Here is an 18,929-nt window from a genome sequence, read left to right as displayed (position 1 = left end):
AGTTTACCACATTAAACCCTGAATGTTATTAGGTAATTTGTCAAACCGGACATGTATGGTGTCTTATGCATGGAGATAGATCTGACCATTACAGAGTTGTCTGATATGCAAGATTGACAAAACTCTTAATTGTTACTCAACTCTTAATTGCTGAACGTCTTTTTGATATCATTTGTATGCTTTCATACGACAATTGTGACAATCAGCAAGATGTCTATATTTCTAGCCTCACACGAGCCATTTATATAATATAATCGCCCAATTCTGGCTTCGGCCACTATCGTACAATATCTCATCCGATGTTTGAAAATGTATTGTTGCATTAGCTACCTTTTATTTGCCATATTGTCTGGTATTTTCTGTTTCATTGTGAACTCCTGCCAGACATGATCTCACCGACCTGTTATGGGTTTAATCAAGTTTACATTGTAAATCCCATATTTAGGAATTTCTTTGTGTATTTTATGCTCTCACATACAGAATATCATTTATTCTTTGATCTGGATGAAATACCCCAACAGCGTCCTACAAGTATTTTGTATCTGGATGTGTGATTAACTTGTATCATGCCTCAGGTAGGTAGTCTTCAGGTGTTACAATGGCTATATATTAAATGTCAGAGACTCACTTCCTGTGTTTTACGTTGGCAGTGAAATTGACCCATTTAATTAAATTGCTCACATGGCTGCACTTAATATTTCAGAATATATTCACAGAAATAACTACTTTATAAACCTGCAATATTAGTTCAGAAATGTGGCCAGTGGTCCTTTATTACTTTATTTTTTGAAAACAAATTTTATCAATGCAATGCATAATACAGATATACAAAGTCTACACGTTGAGAATTCAACGTAAGTCAATGGGAGGTTGATTCCTGCGGAATCTACACTTTTCCAAACACAGATTCTTCCTTTATGTGATAAGGCAGCTAGAATTACAGAGGAATGAAACGGAGGGGGCAATGTTGTCAAGACATTACATACTTTGAATCGTTACAATACAAGTACTGGACAACATGTAGAAAATATCCACTGTAATCAATGCCCGGCTAACATACACATATCAATTAATAATACACGGGAAAACTCTTCATATAGACCATATCAGTACTGCACTGCCAGTAAAGAAAAGTGGGCAAGTGCCTCTGGGTTATGCTGTTTGGGAACCGGGGTCTGTTGGGCCGTGCCTATTGCTTCTGGTACAGGCTGCCTTTCCAGAGAGAGAGAGAGGAGGAGGTGGATGGCTCTCCTCAGATGACAGGGTTGAGAGCGTCATAGAGCCTCTGCACAGCCAGCTCCACCATCTCTCTCAGGGTCTCATCTTCAGCACTACCCTCCTCATACTGCACCGTCTGCACAACAGACAGAGAGGGGAGAAGCAGGTCAGAGGAGAACAGACAGACACACACGCACACAGAGAGACAGACATATCTACTAAATCCTCACTCTGGTCTCTGGGCAGATGAAGGCAGTATTCCCGTCCACTGTTACCGTCAGGTTCTTATTGTCCTTGAAGTCCACACAGTCCTCCCCAAACATGTCACTGTTGAGGGAAAGATTTCAAATATCTCAGAGAAGCGCTTCTAGCCGTTCCATTTTGATACACATTCAACAACCTTCCCGTTGACTCATGACAGGCGCGTGTGTGTGTGAATATAGAAAAGGTGAATAGGGGGGTGGAACTTACAGGAGCATAATCTCCAGCCTCTGCTGGAAAACATCCAGATCTATACCTTCTTTCTTGTGTTCCATAACTATAGGAGGAAGAAATGAACATCAGCAAGGGACAAGCACAAAGACATTACACGTACTGTAATGATAGTCCACAACGCAGAGATAATGTGAGAACACGTACACTGACCTAGGTAGAGCACCTCTTTTCTCCACAAAACTAACCCCGTGTCTTAGTATTTTACCAGTCTTGTACTCACTATACGACACGAGAACATACATTTTGAAAACGGACTTTGGCGTTCAGAGTTCTCCGTCAGTCCGCGATAGAGATAACGTCGGACCACCCTTTCTTCACTGACCTTTCTGCGCTTTAGGGTTGGACTGGACCTCCAGAACCACTGTGGTGACCGCATCAGCATACATGTCATTCAGAGGGTTGGCGATCCACTGCGCACACAGCACCAATACAAAACCAGTTAGCTAATGTTCACGCCCTTTCCTATAGCGTTGCAAAATTTGAGCAACTTTCCCCAAAACTCCCAGATTTCCTGCTTATTCCCTTCTGATTCTGGGACTCTTTCTACTGGGATTTCTGGAGAAAAAAAAAACTAGGAATTTTGGGAAAGTTACAGGAATTTTGCAACCCCTACTTTCATCATATCCAGTATCTCACCTCTAAAACCACCATGCCAGCCTCATGCACCAGTGTGACATTCTTGAAGATCCTGAGAGTGATTTTCTCTGCAGACTCCACCTCCTCCACATCCCCTAAAAGACAAGCGGGTTTGTATAGTCAGACAGTAACCGAGGAAAAACTCCAGACCCTGGTTATAAGTGACAGCTTTTTACAGTGGCTTTGAAAATGGCCCAATGTAACCACTACTGTAAAGTCACTGGCACACTCCCACAACAAACTCTAATAACACCGGCAAAAAAAACTAAATTCGCTAGGTGTTCCCCGCTCGTCTGTTGGTTGCCATTTGTTGAAGGATATTTTGTCTTGATTCCACATTTGTCCGATTCGGAACCAATCAGCAGTTGTTGGTGTTGATTGACCAGTGTGCCTTCATTTCCAACAAGGTGAGCAGAGTTCTGTAGAAACCCACCTGCCAGGTTGCGTAGATGGCTGGCCAACAGAGAGATGGGTCCAGTGAAGGGAATGGCCTGGGTCTGCTTCACTGTGCTCATGGCCAGGTCTGTATAGTCTGGAGACAGAGAGAGGAGAGCTCATACACACGGTAGTACACACTCGTGTGGGGACACACGGACGGACGCACACACGTAGACACACGGTCAGAGAGTGAATCAGTACTGACTGGACAGATCTGAGGGGGTGAGGATGTGATAGCTGAAGTTGCGTTTGACCAGGATCCCAGACACCCTCTGACCCTGCTGACACTTCTTATCAGCCAGGGAGCCCATCACCTACGGCACAGAACAGCAACAGTCAGTATACACACACACACACCACAACAAGTGTTTGGAAGACACAAACCGCCTCAGTTGTACACACTATAAAAAATCTTTGATAATTCCGCTTGATGCCAATGGATAAATTGATGGGCCATAGAATATCATCAATAGTTACTGTCTGTAACTCAATTCAGTCTAATTCTCCCAATAAATTATATTACAGTAGGAGACGGCTAGAGAGTGGAGGATAGGCTCACCTTAGCCAGCTTCTCTCCTCTGAAGTTTAGTGTGACGGCCTCAGTGTTCCGGGGGTTGTGCACCTCGATGTGGACCTCATCATTGTCCTCGTACTCCCTGATCAGAGCGGCTTTCAGACGGGCCATCTCATTCTGCTCCCCGTGCACCAGGATCTGCAGGTGAGACAAAGAAATATGTTACACGAGCAGGCTCAAGTCATTGATGTATAAAACAGGGGGAAAAAGAGAGGCCCAAGCACACTTCCTTGTGGAAAGGTGTCCCGTTGGCATTTACCATCTGATTACGGCCTGTAAGATAAGATCTGACTCATTTAATGGCCGACGGAGTGTGTCTATTTACCACATGAGGGGGTTTGAGAGCCCTGATGAACTCGCTGGTCTGCTGGTAGTCAGTGTGCGCTGAGAAAGAGATGTAGTCCACAGACATCTTCAGCTGCAGCTTCTGGCCTGACATGGTGGTGATCTCCTCTGGCTCTGACATAATGTGCTGAGGATAGAGTCACAGAGGAACAGTCAGCTCACACACAGAGTAATGAATCTTAGCATGGCTGGAAATGACTTGATTTAAAAAAAATTGTGTTCATGTTTAACTGTCATTTGACGACGAGAAAAAATATTTGATCACAACAAAGCTTGGCTTGCATTAAGACCCCGCTGTAGGATTCCTTTGGCTGTGATGACTTAGAGTGACCAAGAAATGTCTTAAGAAGGGTTGAAGACCGAGCCCCACCTTGGCGAGGGTACCCTCCACAGAGTAGCCGGCGATGATGACGCCGTTCCTCTTATCGGTGCACCAGCTCTCAAACAGCTCTCTTGACAGACCGCTTTGCATCATACCTGGAGAGGCCATCACCACACTGGGCCCGATGTCATCAAAGTGGTCCATGCTCTGGTAGAGAGTGGTACAGCAGAATTAGCATGGGCCGAGGGACACAGCAGGTGCCTATTCATTAGAGCACACCGTAGTAAAACTTTTTGAAAATGAGCGTTTCTTATTGGACAAGTTCAGGTAGTCACTCCCTGTTTCAGCCCGTTTTCTACTTTTTGGTGCCTAATAAACGGTAAAAGAATTGTATTGAAAAATGCCACTACCAAACATTCATCTGATGAACGTCACCCACCTTGAGGTTGCTGATGTGCTTGAAGACGAAGGGGTTGTTGACGTTAATGGCCTTGCGGATCTTGTCGTTCATAGCGTTGACGTAGGTCTGGTAGACGGCCATGCACTTCTTGGCCAGAGACGACGCGTAGTAGATGGGAATGTCATGGAGCTCTGGGTGGTTCTGCCAGTACTCGTCTGAAACACACGCAGAGGCACACGCCCACACACACATTAGAGAAGGGCTGTGTTCATTAGAGCACGCAACAGAAAGCGTTTTAAAACAAGTTTCTGATTGGATTAGGCCAGGTGACTGTTGGTTCCTAATGAACACTTCCATGAATGAGAGTCACTGGATACCTGCTCTAAAAGCAGGCTGAAGAGGGAACCGGTTGGAGTTTCTCACCCAGGATGAGCAGCAGTTCCTGGGCTCGGCCCAAGGCGAACACGGGGATGAGACAGCGGCCCTCTCTGTTGACGATGTCATGGATTGTGTTGCAGAACCGGGCCTCCCGCTCCTCCCTCTTCTCATGGATGTGTGTTCCATACGTGGACTCCTGAGGACAGAGAGCAATACACATCAAATCCTCATGTTAGGAAAACAAGATCACACGAGAACTTTTTTTGTGGTTGTGATTAGGCTGGGTTGCCGTAAAGCACCATGTGACGACTGCTGATTTAAATGAATTTGATTGCCTGATTGATTGTAGTTGTGTTTAGTGTTGTATGTTACTATTAGCGGGGACTCACAGTAATGAGTATGTCAGGCTTGACGCTGGGGATCTCTGCTGCCATCAGATGCCTGTCCTCCTGTCGGGAAAAGTCCCCTGTGTAGAGGATCTATGGACAGAGACACACCCAAAGGAACACGGATAACAGGAGACAGGTTCGTTAAAACCTACAATTTTAAGAGACAGCAGCAAAGTAAATAGACAAAATGTATTTCTGTTTCAAAGAATTATTCACTCATGTAATTGTACGGGAACATTTGTCCAGCATATGGGCGCCACCTACTGGCCACAGTAAACAATACAATCTGTATACGGTGCATTCGGAAAGTATTCAGACCCCTTCACTTTTCCACATTTTGTTACGTTACAGCCTTATTCTAAAATTGATTAATTGTTTTCCTCATTAATCTACACACAATACCCCAGAATTGTTTGAAAATGTATTACAAATAAAAACATTCATACCTTATTTACATAAGTATTCAGATCCTTGGCTATTAGACTTGGAATTGAGCTAAGGTGCATCCTGTTTCCATTGATCCTCCTTGATATTTTTCTACAACTTGATTGGACATGATTTGGAAAGGCACACACCTGTCTATATTGATTATTATATTATTATTATTATTATATTATATTGTTGACAGTGCATGTCAGAGCAAAAACCAAGCCATGAGGTTGAAGGAATTGTCCGTAGAGCTCCAAGACAGGATTGTGTTGAGCCACAGATCTGGGGAAGGGTAACAAAAAATGTCTGCATCATTGAAGGTCCCCAAGAACACAGTGGCCTCCATCATTCTTAAATGGAAGAAGTTTGGAACCACCAAGACTCTTCCTAGAGCTGGCCGCCCGGCTAAACTGAGCAATCCGGGGAGAAGGGCCTTGGACAGGGAGGTGACCAAGAACCCAATGGTCACTCTGACAAAGCTCCAGAGTCCCTCTGTGGAAACCTTCCAGAAGGTCTGATGAAACCAAGATTGAACTCTTTGGCCTGAATGCCAAGTGTCACATCTGGAGGAAACCTGGCACCATCCCTACGATGAAGCACGGTGGTGGCAGCATCCTGCTGTGGGAATGTTTTTCAGCGGCAAGGACTGGGAGACTAGTCAGGATCGAGGGAAAGATGAACGGAGCAAAGTACAGAGAGATCCTTGATGAAAACATGCTCCAGAGCGCTCAGGACCTCAGACTGGGCCAACGGATCACATTTCAACAGGACAACGCAGGAGTGGCTTCGGTACAAGTCTCTGAATGGCCTTGAGTGGACAGCCAGAGCCCGGATTTGAACCCGATCAAACATCTCTGGAGACCTGAAAATAGCTGTGCAGCGACGCTCCCCATCCAACCTGACATAGGTTGAGAGGATATGCAGAGAATTAAGGTGTGCCAAGCTTGTAGCGTCATACCCTCGAGGCTGTAATCGCTGCCAAAGGTGCTTCAACAAAGTACTGAGTAAAGGGTCTGAATACCCATATAAAATGTGATGTTTCCTTTTTTATTTCGCATATATTCGCAAAAAAAAGTCAAAAAAACTTTTTTGCTTTGTCATTATGGGGTATTTATTTAACCCATTTTAGAATAAGGTTGTAACGTAACAAAAGTCAAGGGGTCTGAATACTTTCCGAATGCACTGTGATGCTTTGGGGAGACGTTGATGAAAGTCTATAAAGGCGCCTCTACAAAAACAAGGTGCAGATGAGGAGATATTCAAATAAAATCAAAAAACGGGAGAGAACAGAATTTCTGGGAAATCATGTGCTATTTATGATAAGAACCGTTTCTTATGGTCCTTTCACAAAGAAGATGATGAATAAGCTGCAGTTGCTTGCCTGTCCCAGTAGTCAATGTAAATGTAATGCAGTCACCTTCACGCCAGCTATCTCGATCATGAACATGGCTGCCCCCAGGACGTGACCGGCATGGTAACACCAGAACTTGATGCCGGCCACCTCCTTCACCTCGTGGAAGTTGATGGTCTCGATCTTGTCCATGCTCTCCTCCAAGTCCGTCTCTGTGTACAGCATGTCGTCGGCTGAGATGTTACTGGGAGGGAAAACACAGAGACAGTCAGGGGCACAATGTGAACACGAATCATCCATAATGGATGATGGCATCTCTACAATTGTTTTGCCCTGAAGACAGGGCTGTGTAGACTTATGACGTCTAACAGTTAGATGCCAAAGGAGTCGACGTAGGAATCTACAGCCATGTCTTCAGGGCAATACATTTTGCAGCTACTCTATCAAGAAAGAAACAGTAGAGTACGCTGCTATTTTCCAGAACCGAGTCAGACCATCGTCAATGGCCTATGTTCCTTATAGAAGCCAAAGGCTGAAGTTAAGTCAGGCTGTTATTGGAAGATAATAAACTCTTGTCTACCTGACTTTGACATAATCAGACAGCAGCCAGCGGTAAATAGCTTTGGTGGCGTGGGTCATGAAGGTCCTTCCTTTGAAACTGGTCTTCTGGAGAAACCAAGGCAAGGCTCCACAGTGGTCCAAGTGGAAACTGAGATAGAGAGAGGAGATTATAGAGAACTGAATATGGTGCATTAGAAAACTGAACTCTGTCTTCAGTGTGTTCATTCATCTGACCTGGGGCAACATATAACGGGGTTGTGTTTATAAGGCACATAACGTAGGAAAGCTCACAGAAACAGAAAGGTGTTTCTGAACTTGTCCATATAAGAAACGTTTGTCTTTGTTTTAGGTTTGCGAAAAGTTTTGCTACAGTTGAACTTGACCTAATAAACACAACGCAGACGAGAGATTAGGAATACTCACTGGCTGATAAGAAGCAGGTCTATCTCAGCAGGATCGATCAAGTCAATATAGGGAAGAGCATCCATTCCTTCCAATCCTGGGTGGATTCCACAGTCCAGCTGCAAAGGAAAACGGTTGGTGTACTCAATTATCAGGTTACTTCTATTTTGGAATGGCTCATACAATCCATAATGCATGGTCAATTCAACAGGGACAGCACAGTGCACGTAATATTACCATGATTTTCCGTCCCTTGAACTCTAGAATGATGCATGACCTTCCCACCTCCTGCCCAGCTCCACTGTTAGGGAAAGAGACGTCAATCACTGTCTGATGATGACATTTGTGACACAGTGACGTTCTGGCAGATTCAGAAAAATCTTACGTGTTATGACAATATTTTGTCAGCAAAATGCATCTTCGTGACAGAACGTAATGCATAGGTACGGTAGCTACTTGATAATACCATCTAGCTAGCTATACTAATCCCTGTGGCATCTTTGGACAACAACTAATACTATGTAACATTGAACAAATTCATAATTTCTCTAACTAGGTAGACAGGCGTCAGTCTTCATGTATTTGCTAGTTAGACGGGCTAAATTAGCTAGCTAGCCAACCAGCTCACGAAATGTTGAATGTATAAACCCACAGTGGTCTGATGAGGAGCTGATCACTTTCCTCTGCAGGCACCGATAAATCAGCTTTGCGTTTCGCTGCCATATTTTCTCTTACGATTTAATTCAAATATATATGCTTATTATGTATTAATTGTATTAATTCATTCTTCTGACACCTATAGAAACTAACCGCACGCTGACTACAACAACACTTCCGGTCCAGCGAGATAAATATGTCCGTACGAGGAATGGTCTTTGCTACAATGGGTTCCGGTGTTGTGAACATGGGGCGCCCATTCAGGAGCACATAATGTTTTGGAACGTTCAGGTAGAAATATGTTATTTAGAACAAACATGCTTCTCCAACATATAAAACACGAAACATTGTAGGCTGTATTTATGACATTTCTATCTGCAACGTTGGAGAACGTTTGGCAACTGAACATGGTCCTGATTTTAGGGCAGAGTAGCCAGAGCACAGTATAATCATAATGATATTGCTATAATCTATCCTCCCAAAAATGACTCTTTCACTTATGGACGTCATTTAAAAAAATTATTTTGTTTTCATTGTGCTACATACAGATTACTCCAGAATAACCACTTATGTGGGCTGGTCCATTTTTTTGCCAAGTGGGTCTGTCTAACAAACTTTTTGGGGCTCAAAATTATCACTATCTCGCTAATATTGGTGGCCTCAAAATGGGCCAGTGTGGGGGCCTCAAGATATATTGACTGGTGTGTTAGAAATGCCAGGGGCAATTTTTGATCCCAGTCCGCCTCAGCATCAGATAATGGTTCTGTCCATAATCATCAAATGGAGTGACCACTACAGATCTGTCTTAACCGAATGCAATGAAGACAAAACACACAATGAGCCATTTCACGTTTTAATGAATAACCATGGACATGTAAAGAACATGAGGGAAGAGGAAAATGTAGGATGTACATTCCTTTCAATTATCTCAAATGTTACAGCTACAATATACATACAGAGTTACCCTGCAACCCTTTTGCCAGCATCATATATTCACAAATGCTCTCTTGATAAATTAGATTTCTTTCAATGTTAGATTCAAACATATCAGTTTCCCATCAGCAGAAGCTGTCATAGGATGATCATGCTCAGTGATACACAGCAATGTAATGACTGATGTAATATATAGACTTTGAGTGGTTGTAGTACAATATGTTTTTTATTATACCAAGTTACACTTTCAATATGCATCTGAAATGATAACACAATAGCAATATTGAATTTAAAGACTCAAGTTCGACTGTACCCTCAAGGATGCACTGTACTGTGTGGACTTTTAATAAAACATAACCAAGCAGAATCTTGCTACAGTTATTTCCAGTTGTCCCAGCAAACCAAGTGGAAGTATACTTTCTCAAAACTTAGCATGCGGGTTGAACAGTTTCCCCCTTTTTTCCCAAAAATATTCCAGCATTGTAGATTAGAACATTCTGTTGGCAGGTCAGAGGTCACCTAGTCATCATCTTTGGCTGTTTGGATGCATGAGAATATCACCATGTGATGTGCACATCTCACACCTCTTTCACTCATAGACATTGTTTTTCTCCCAAACGATACCCTATTTCTTATATAGTGCACTACTTATAGGGCTCTGGTCAAAAGTAGTGCACTACGTAGGGAATAGGGTGCAATTTTGGACAAGAACAGATAAACACAGCCTAGTAGTGAGCGACAGCTTCGGTCACACCATCAGATGCATCAGTCAGTGATTAAGTGCACAAATGTTGCAGGGAAGACTCCTGTCCTAGTCGAATCCCCCTCAATATGTCCTACCTGCAACACACACAACAGGACACACAGTCAGTGGATCAGACATATAAGGACACAGTCAGTGGATGTGTGTGTGTGCGTATGTGTGTGCATGCATGTGTGTGTGCATGCGTGCCTATGCGTGTGGTTGTGTGTTGGAGCTGTTGTACTTACCCACCACTCCTGGTCCTCCTCTGCATCCACTACAATCACCTCTCCCTCGGTGAACGTTAGCTCATCTGGGTTATCAGCTGAACAGTTGTAGCGGGCTTTCACCCTCCTGGGCCTCAGTTTCTAAGGGCCAAATAATAATAAGTTAGACAAGAAGATGTTAGTTAATGGTTTTGCAAGTGTTCAATGATCAGTGTAAATATGGTATTACTGCATTGCTATAATAGCCTGTGTGTTAGGTATTGATTGCATGCCACTGATTGGCTGAGTTGAGGATCTCACAGGGAGGTTAGCGCGGGGCTTGGGTGTTGGTGGAGGAGTTGGACCAGAGCTCTGAGGGGATCCAGTTACAGGTGTGTTCTTTACTGCTCACACACAAGCAAAAAGACACATTGGAACATTTAATCATCAATTCATGGACATGACACATAAAATAGCAAGTAGTCTGGTCCCAGATCTGTTTGTGATTTTACCAACTCCATTATTCTAACCAATTGGCATGACAGATCCATAAGGAATTGGCAAGAAAGAAGAAACAGACTGGCACCCAGATGAATAAAACAAAGCTCTTTGAACCAGAGCAGGCTAGTTATTAGATATTGTAGGCTGAGTGTACGAAACTTTAGGAACACCTTCCTAATATTGTGTTGCACCCCCTTTTACCCTCAGGACAGCCTCAATTCGTCGTGTCATGGCCACTACAAGGTGTCGAAGGCGTTCCACAGGGATGCTGGCCCATGTTGACTCCAATGCTTCCCACAGTTGTGTCAAATTGTCTGGATGTCGTTTGGGTGGCGGACTATTCTTGATACACACGGGAAACTGTTGAGCGTGAAAAACCCAGCAGTGTTGCAGTTGTTGACACAAACTGGTGCGCCTGGCACCTACTACCATACCCCGTTCAAAGGCACCTAAATATTTTGTCTTGCCCATTCACCTTCTGAATGGCACACATACACAATCCACGTCTCAAGGCTTAAAACTCCTTCTTTAACCTGTCTCCTCCCCTTCTTCTACACTGATTGAAGTGGATTGAACAAGTGACATCAATAAGGTTTCATAGCTTTCACCTTGAGTCACCTGGTCAGTCATGGAAAGAGCAGGTATTCCTAATGTTTTGTACACTCAGTGTATACTAAAAATGTGTGAATGGTATTTGAGTGTGTGATGTGTTTACCGGATCTATTAGTGGGTCCAGCAAGCCTGCCGGGCGGTCCTATAGGCGTGGGTTTATCTGAACTGAAACCACACACACATTAAGTGTCTTAGTTAAGTGATAATACATATCGTTATAAACCTAACACAAGACGTAATACAATTAAATGAGAACATATGAACCTGAATTGGTCAGCGGACGTGTCAAGCGTCTCAGAGTAGGAGTGCTGATCTAGAGTCAGGTCCCCCCCCCCCTATCCACGTAATCATATTCATTGTGATCTAAAAGACTAAACTGATCCTAAATCAGCACTCTTACTCTGAGATGCTTGATACATACTGCCCAAGTTCTTACATAGTGGGTGACTTAGTTGATTTGGACCGTGCGGCTCTGCTTCTGGGATGGTGGGCGGGTACAGGAGGGGGCTGTGTGGGTCGGAAGGAGGGTGCAGGGGGCACTGCTGGCGGGAATGGTGGTAGTGGGATGATGGGGGACACTGGAGGCCCAGGTAATACTGAAGGTAGTGGTGGTAGAGGAGCAGTCTTATGGCTTCTAGACTCCATCACACTGGTCCTTTTACTCACCCGGGGAGGCGGAGCAGCAGGTGGAAGAGCTGGGGGAAACACTGGATGGAGACAAGGGAGTGATATCAATCAGTCAAATGTATTTTTTAACATCGGCAGTTGTAACAAAGTGCTTATACAGGACTTATATCTTGTTGGTGTGCCAGCAGCGCAGTATAATCACATGTGAGGGATAGGTCAGGAGCGAGTACTATCTGGTAATATAATGTAGTGCACTTACCATTCATGGAGCTGTTACGGTCCGGGATGTGAGGGTTCGGGGGGTCTGAGGAGGACCTATGTCTACCCACCACCTCCATATGAGCCTGCTTCCACCCTGGGCCTACAAGGTTACAGTCATAGGGTCAATCATTTATTTATACTACAGTTTGGCATCTGTTTAGTTCATTATTCCAGCAACCATGTCAAGGACCTATAATCTATGACCGAGTGCAGGGCTGTTTAATTCTGGTCTTGGATGGCCGATACATTTCCGATTTATGTTTCTAACTTGGAGCTGATTGCACTCACCTGGTGACGTAGGTCTGAATCAAGGCCCTGATTAGGAGAGTGAAAACCTGAAAAAGGGTTTTGGCCCAATAGGTCCGTATTTGAACAGCCCTGACCTAGAGCATGACATATGACCTATGCTCTATGACCTATGGCCGAATCTCAATGCCAATGGACTGACCTTTGCTGGCGTTCCTGGGGGGCAGGGTTGGGATGTGTAACCCCGGTCCCCCTGGTACCCCTGACATGCCGCGGGGAGGGGGGCTGAGGTCAAGGATGGCGCCATAGGTCTCATTGTTCAGCATCATGCTGGGGACATGGGTTCTCTGCTTGTCCCTGACCAGACTGGCTGCGTCGCGGGCCAGGGAGGCCATGTTGAGACCTCTAGGCATGGGACCCATGGGACCATTTCCTGGGACAAAACAGCTGACCGGACGCTCCTGCTCTGGCCGTCTTTGGGGGATGGGCTGGGTATGGGCGATAAAGAGTGTAAGTATGCTAGTGTAGTATAAGCTAGTATACTATTGATGTAATGTCTTCAAGCTAGCGATGAGCACAACTGAGGTTGAAGTACTGTAGTACTCACTCAAGTACTGACTCGTGCATTTTTGTTTATTATCTGGGCAAAATAACTCAACTAATACAGCGGTACAGGCTTGCCTGGTATACCATAAAATCATGGTGAGAAGAATTTGTGAATTCTATGAGAGTTCTATATGAGTTTTGAGTTATGAGGTAGAGGCTATCCAACTCACCTTGTCCTCCATCTCGTCTTCGCTCTCGTCCAGGTCGTCGTCTTCGTTTTGGAGCCGCCACTCGTATTCCACATGCACGTGGACGTTAAACTTCCCCGTCATAGCCTGGGTCAGCTGGACACCACAAATACAGTCAACCTTTAATATTACCCATGTTGATGAAACAGAACCCTGGACCATCCTCTAAGACAGTTGGATCATCAAATTCAAAGTAGGTGCCACACATCGGTGGTGGATGAGGTGGGTTTCCCCTTACTTTGTAAAGCGCTTTGGGAACCTACTTTGAAAAGCACTCTACAAATCCAATCAATTATTATTAGTATATTGTTACAGTGTTCAAATCCATGTGACCTTTTGATTCCATTCAAAGACTGCACTCACCAGCTCTTCACACTGCGAATGTCTGAGGCGCTTGGCGATGTCCATTGGTGTTTCTCCCGCCTCGTTGGCTGCACACAGAGAGACAAAAAACAATTTATGTGTTTCTTTTATATATATACACTGTATATATACAGTTCCAAAAAGGTGTGAAACAAATCAAATATATTTTATATTTGAGATTCTTCAAAGTAGCCACCCTTTGCCTTGATGACAGCTTTCCGCACTCTTAGCATTCTCTCAACCAGATTCATGAGGTAGTCACCTGGAATGCATTTCAATTAACAGGTGTGCCTTGTTAAAAGTTAATTTGTGGAATTTCTTTCCGTCTTAATGCATTTGAGCCATTCAGTTGTGTTGTGACAAGGTAGGGGTGGTATACAGAATACTTGGTTGTAGACCAAGTCCATATTATGGCAAGAACAGCTCAAATAAGCAAAGAGAAACGACAGTCCATCATTACTTTAAGACATGAAGCTCAGTCAATCCGGGAAAGTGTCAAGAATTTGGAAAGTTTCTTCAAGTGCAGTCGCAAAAACCATCAAGTGCTATGATGAAACTAGCTCTCATGAGGACCACCACATGAAAGGAAGCCTCAGAGTTACCTCTGCTGTAGAGAATAAGTTCATTAGAGTTACCAGCCTCAGAGATTGCATCCCAAATAAATGCTTCACAGAGTTCAAGTAACATACACATTTCAACATCAATTGTTCAGAGGAGACTGCGTGAATCAGACCTTCATGGTCGAATTGCTGCAAAGAAACCACTACTAAAGGACACCAATAAGAAGAAACTTGCTTGGGCCAATAAACACGAGCAATGGACATTAGACCGGTGGAAATCGGTCCTTTGGTCTGTTGAGTCCAAATGTGAGATTTTTGGTTCCAACCGCATTGTCTTTGTTAGACGCAGAGTAGGTGAACGGATGATCTCTGCATGTGTGGTTCCCACCATGAAGCATGGAGGAGGAGGTGTGATGGTGTGGGGGTGCTTTGCTGGTCACACTGTCAGTAATTTATTAGAATTCAAGGCACACTTAACCAGCATGGCTACCACAGCATTCTGCAGCGATACACAATCCAATCCGGTTTGCACTTAGTGGGACTATCATTTGTTTTCAACTGGACAATGACCCAACACACCTCCAGGCTGTGTAAGGGCTATTTGACCAAGAAGTAGAGTGATGGAGTGCTGCATCAGATGACCTGGCCTCCACAATCACCTGACCTCAACCCAATTGAGATGGTTTGGGATGAGTTGGACCACAGAGTGAAGGAAAAGCAGCCAACAAGTGCTCAGCATATGTGGGAACTCCTGTTGGACTGTTGGAAAAGCAGTCCAGGTGCAGCTGGTTGAGAGAATGCCAAGAGTGTGCAAAGCTGTCATCAAGGCAAAGGGTGGCTACTTATTTTGATTTGTTTAATACTTTTTTGGTTACTACATGATTCCATATGTGTTATTTCATAGTTTTGATGTCTTTACTATTATTCTACAATGTAGAAAATAGTAAAAATAAAGAAATACCCTTACATGAGTAGGTGTGTCCAAACTTTTAACTTGTACTGCATATTGTTTTTGTACTTTTACCCCTTTTTCTCCCCAATTTCGTGATATCCAATTGGTAGTTACAGTCTTGTCCCATCGCTGCAACTCCCCTACGGACTCGGGAGAGGCGAAGGTCAAGAGCCATGCGTCCTCCGAAACACAACCCTGCCAAGCCGCACTACTTCTTGACACACTGCTCGCTTAACCCGGAAGCCAGCAACACCAATGTGTCGGAGGAAACACCGTCCAGCTGGCAAGTGAAGTCAGCTTGCAGGAGCCCGGTCCGCCACAAGGAGTCGCTAGAGCAGGGACAAAGAAATCCCGGCCTGCCAAACCCTCCCCTAACCCGCACGAAGCTGGGCAAATTGTGCGCCGCCTCATGGGTCTCCCGGTCACGGCCAGCTGTGACACAGCCTGGGATCGAACCCAGGTCTGTAGTGACGCCTCAAGCACTGCGATGCTGTGCCTTAAAGACCGCTGCGGCACTCCGGAGGCCCAATTTAAGTGTTTCTATGGGACTTGAGTCTGGACTATATAGGGAATAGCGTGTCATTTGGGACATGATACTAGCAGGGCACTTACCAATACTGACCGATGCCCTGCCCCGCAGCAGCAGTTTCAGACACTCACTGTTGTCTGTCAGGCAGCAGTAGTGCAGTGCCGTGCTCCCTTTGGCTGTCTGCTTCTCCAGGTTGCCACTGACACAGAGCAGACACACCACTGGGGTTAGGACATTCACCACAAGGGGGCAACACTTCCCTTCATCGACATCAACGACTAAATAAATATGTCTAATCTGAGAGAACAACTTCTGCTCTTATCTACATGTTTTTTTTTTACCGTTAAATTACTTTAGATGACTTCCCCTTCTTCACATTTGAGATGTTTGCTTCTGCTTTTATGTTGTTTGCGTCTGCTTTTATGAGACATAAACCCAGCATCTTTTCACCCAATCAGTCCTTAAGTAAGGCTTTAGTACCTGTTCTGGGTCAGGAAGTCCACAATATGGAGGGAGTTGCGGTCCACCATTCGTACTGCTAGATGTAGTGCCGTCTCACCCGGTTCCTGAGAGAATGGACAAATACACTACATGACCAAAAGTATGTGGACACCTGCTCGTCGAACATCTCATTCCAAAATCATGGGCAGTAATATGGAGTTGATCCCCCCTTTGCTGCTATAATAGCCTCCACTCTTCTGGGAGGGCTTTCCACTAGATGTTGGCCACAAGAGCTTTAGTTAGGTCGGGCACTGATGTTGGGCAGTCGGCGTTCCAATTCATCCCAAATTTGTTCGATGGGTTTGAGATCAGGGCTCTGTGCAGTCCAGTCAAGTTCTTCCACACCGATCTTGACAAACTATTTCTGTATGGACCTCGCTTTGTGCCCGGGGGCATTGTCATGCTGAAACAGGAAAGGGCCTTCCCCAAACTGTTGCCACAAAGTTGGAAGCACATAATCGTCTAGAATGTCATTGTATGCTAGAGTTAAGATTTCCCTTCACTGGAACTAGGGGGGCCTAGCCCGAACCATGATAAACAGCCCCAGACCATTATTCCTCCTCTACCAAACTTTACAGTTGGCACTATGCATTCGGGCAGGTAGCGTTCTCCTGGCATTGGTCAAACCCAGATTTGTCCATCGGACTGCCAGATGGTGAAGCGTGATTCAGGTATTAAAATATGACATATCAGCAGAGCTTTTTTAGTCCACGTTAGAAGTCTGTCATGTGGGGGCATGGTGCAGCAGTAGTGGTAGAGACTGCCATGCACATATTTCCCACAGTACCATGGGTACGAAGCCCCCCACCCTATACTTTTGTACTGTTTTCCCTCTAAAACAGGTATTCCCAAACCCCAGGGGTACGCGCAATGCCATACTCCAAATAAAAATGTGATTCACATAATTTTATTTTTTATTTTTTTATTAAATAAAAAAAGAAATCAACAATTCTTCACATTTTCAAACAGTACATTTATATTTTCCAACGGGGCTATACATTTGGGTGAGGTTTTTCTCTCCCCTGAGTAGCCTTGTTTCACTGGCAATTCTTTTTTTAACCATCTAGTGTTCAGCGAAATGTCAAATACAGGTAGCCTAGTCAAATAATTAACATCCAATCACATTAACCGTTACTCTCTCGCGGGAAACCTTCAGTCTTGCGCAGACATTTAGAAACATGACAATTTGAAAAATAAGCCACGGGAGTTTTTGGAGTGAGAATATAGACGACTTTCGAGTATTAAGATGTATAAAAGCAACATATACCATTAATAAGAAGGGTATTTTATGGTGAGCTAGGACAGGCAAGCCCCATACTATTGTGGAGGACTTAATTCTTCCTGCTGCTGCGGATATGGCTGGGACAATGCTGGGGGAAAAGGCCAAAAAAACTATACAGACAAAACCTTCATCAAACAACACTGTTTCACGACACATCAGTGACATGCCAGGAGATGTTCTGAAACAATTACTGCTTCGCATACAAGCCAGTGAATTCCATGCGTTACAGCTGGATGAGGTACCAGACGTGGTGGGCCTGGCACAGCTCCTGGTATATGTCTGTTAAGTTTATGGGGGGTCAATTAAGGAAGGCATCCTCTTCTGCAAACCACTGGAAACCAGAACAACAGGAGAGGATATTTTTTAAAGTACTGGACAGCTTTGTGACATCAAATGGACTTTGGTGGTCAAGATGTGTTGGTATCTGTACTGATGGCGCAAAAGCCATGACAGGGAGACATAGTGGAGTGGTAATGCGCGTGCAAGCAGTTACGTGTGTGCAAGCAGTTGCTCCCGACGCCACTTGGGTACACTGCAGCATCCACCGAGAGGCTCTTGCTGCCAAGGGAATGCCTGACAGCTTGAAAGATGTTTTGGACACTACAGTGAAAATGGTTAACTTTGTTAAAGCAAGGCCCCTGAACTCTCGTGTATTTTCTGCATTATGCAATGATATAGGCAGCAACCATGTAACAGTTTTAGAACATACAGAAGTGCCTGGCTATCAAGGGGCAACGTATTGACACATTTTTTTAAATTGAGAGATGAGCTTAAAGGTTTCTTTACTGACCATAATTTTCACTTGTCTGGTCTGACCGCTTCCATGATGACGAGTTTCTCACACGACTGGCCTATCTGGGTGATGTTTTTTCTCGCCTGAATGATCTGAATCTAGTATTACAGGGACTCTCCGCAACTATATTCAATGTGCAGGACAGAATTGAGGCTATGATTAAGAAGTTGGAGCTCTTTTCTGTCTGCATTAACAAGAACAACATACAGGTCTTTCCATCATTGTATGGTTTTTTGTGTGCAAATTAACTTAAGCTTACAGACAATGTCAAATGTGATATAGCGAAGCACCTGAGTGAGCTGGGTGCGCAATTACGCAGATACTTTCCCGAAATGAACAACGCAAACAACTGGATTTGTTATCCCTTTCATGTCCTACCTCCAGTCCACTTACTGATATCTGAACAAGAGAGCCTCATCGAAATTGCAACAA

The 18,929-nt window shown here is 44.4% G+C and overlaps 2 protein-coding genes across 2 annotated transcripts in view; both read right to left on the bottom strand.

Moving 5' to 3' along the window:
- Positions 1-741: 741 nt before the first annotated feature.
- Positions 742-8,770, bottom strand: cpsf3 (cleavage and polyadenylation specific factor 3). Its single transcript, XM_038962970.1, has 18 exons — positions 8,591-8,770; positions 8,176-8,239; positions 7,960-8,057; positions 7,556-7,684; positions 7,042-7,219; positions 5,196-5,285; positions 4,852-5,002; positions 4,468-4,643; positions 4,077-4,235; positions 3,687-3,833; positions 3,347-3,499; positions 2,993-3,101; positions 2,783-2,881; positions 2,350-2,444; positions 2,036-2,123; positions 1,690-1,756; positions 1,449-1,545; positions 742-1,354 (listed from the first exon to the last, which is right to left on the bottom strand). The coding sequence occupies exons 1-18, from the start codon at positions 8,659-8,661 to the stop codon at positions 1,253-1,255; spliced, it is 2,073 nt and encodes a 690-aa protein (XP_038818898.1). The 5' UTR covers positions 8,662-8,770; the 3' UTR covers positions 742-1,252.
- A 691-nt stretch (positions 8,771-9,461) lies between these two features.
- LOC120019641 (arf-GAP with SH3 domain, ANK repeat and PH domain-containing protein 2-like) overlaps positions 9,462-18,929 on the bottom strand; it is a 53,595-nt gene continuing 44,127 nt past the window's right edge. The window contains exons 18-28 of the mRNA XM_038963000.1: positions 16,402-16,487; positions 16,005-16,120; positions 13,881-13,948; positions 13,500-13,613; positions 12,926-13,211; positions 12,476-12,577; positions 12,026-12,296; positions 11,693-11,754; positions 10,798-10,880; positions 10,519-10,638; positions 9,462-10,368 (exon numbers count right to left, since the gene is read on the bottom strand). Of these exons, the coding sequence (XP_038818928.1) occupies positions 10,294-10,368; positions 10,519-10,638; positions 10,798-10,880; positions 11,693-11,754; positions 12,026-12,296; positions 12,476-12,577; positions 12,926-13,211; positions 13,500-13,613; positions 13,881-13,948; positions 16,005-16,120; positions 16,402-16,487 (1,383 nt within the window). The 3' untranslated portion in view covers positions 9,462-10,293. The remainder of the gene's footprint in view (positions 10,369-10,518; positions 10,639-10,797; positions 10,881-11,692; positions 11,755-12,025; positions 12,297-12,475; positions 12,578-12,925; positions 13,212-13,499; positions 13,614-13,880; positions 13,949-16,004; positions 16,121-16,401; positions 16,488-18,929) is intronic.

This window comes from Salvelinus namaycush, chromosome 24 (assembly GCF_016432855.1).
Source record: "Salvelinus namaycush isolate Seneca chromosome 24, SaNama_1.0, whole genome shotgun sequence".
In the NCBI taxonomy this organism is placed as follows: Eukaryota; Metazoa; Chordata; class Actinopteri; order Salmoniformes; family Salmonidae; genus Salvelinus; species Salvelinus namaycush.
Note: the sequence above shows the minus strand (reverse complement) of the source record. Positions and strands in the feature narration are given on the sequence as shown.

Bases quoted from the DNA above. Each gene is read 5' to 3' on its own strand.
- cpsf3 (XM_038962970.1), bottom strand. From the start codon at position 8,661: ATGGCAGCGAAACGCAAAGCTGATTTATCGGTGCCTGCAGAGGAAAGT. The intron at 8,240-8,590 runs GTGGGTTTATAC...TTTCCCTAACAG, and splicing joins CAGCTCCTCATCAGACCACT to TGGAGCTGGGCAGGAGGTGG. The intron at 1,757-2,035 runs GTCAGTGAAGAA...TTCCTCCTATAG, and splicing joins CAACCCTAAAGCGCAGAAAG to TTATGGAACACAAGAAAGAA.